The 757-nt window shown below is 37.8% G+C and overlaps 1 protein-coding gene across 1 annotated transcript in view; it reads left to right on the forward strand.

Annotated features, from left to right (window-relative positions):
• The window catches only part of superdeath (Suppressor of ER stress-induced death), a gene marked incomplete at its 5' end in the record, with an annotated part of 21,853 nt that overhangs the window by 5,641 nt on the left and 15,455 nt on the right, over positions 1-757 (forward strand). The window contains one exon of the mRNA XM_026819743.1: positions 209-367. Coding sequence (XP_026675544.1) covers positions 209-367 — 159 coding nt within the window. The remainder of the gene's footprint in view (positions 1-208; positions 368-757) is intronic.

Consider the following 757-nt stretch of genomic DNA (forward strand, 5'->3'; position numbering starts at 1 on the left):
TGCAATACAAAGAACATCATGTATTGCACCCTTTTCCCACCTTAAGGGTAGAAGTGTAAAAAATCGAGAAATTAGTTTTTAGTACTCTTATACATTTACTGATATTTTGCCATCAGAAACAGCTTGATACCTCATCAGATTAGAATACACAAAATAAGACACATTTTATCTCATTTTCACCTTCAATCGTACAATTTCGTGGTTACAGATGGATCGCCACAACGCAATTCCAACCGACGGATGCGCGACGCGCTTTTCCCTGCTTCGATGAGCCTGCGTTGAAAGCCAAGTTCCAAATCAGCATCGCACGGCCGGAGAATATGACATCTATCTCAAACATGCCTAGAAAAGGGGAGCCCATGCCAGTGTAAGTGATTGTGTTACAAGATCGTTTGTCATTTTCCGACTGTCACAACCACAACTATAAACGTTCATTTATACTATTGGCAAACCGACTAGAATGATAGTACTGTCAAAACACAGATTTATAATGTTTTGTCATTAATTCTGATTATTAATATACAGTGTGTTTGCGAAATCGTGCTCCAACCAGCAAGGGGTTGATTCCTTACGTAAAATCTAGTCGAAAACAAGAAACATAGGTTTTTCATACGAGACGTCATTTTCGAGAAAATCGAGTTTGAAAATTCGTTAGGCACACGACTTTAACACTAGATTGCCCAAGGAAGTCATTTTGACTGCTTTTGGACAAATGTACAAATAATAATGCATAAATTATTTTTTCCCAAGTGAAGTA

Source organism: Ceratina calcarata, unplaced genomic scaffold (assembly GCF_001652005.2).
Source record: "Ceratina calcarata isolate Rehan_Ccalc_2016 unplaced genomic scaffold, ASM165200v1 scaffold159.2, whole genome shotgun sequence".
Taxonomy (NCBI): Eukaryota; Metazoa; Arthropoda; class Insecta; order Hymenoptera; family Apidae; genus Ceratina; species Ceratina calcarata.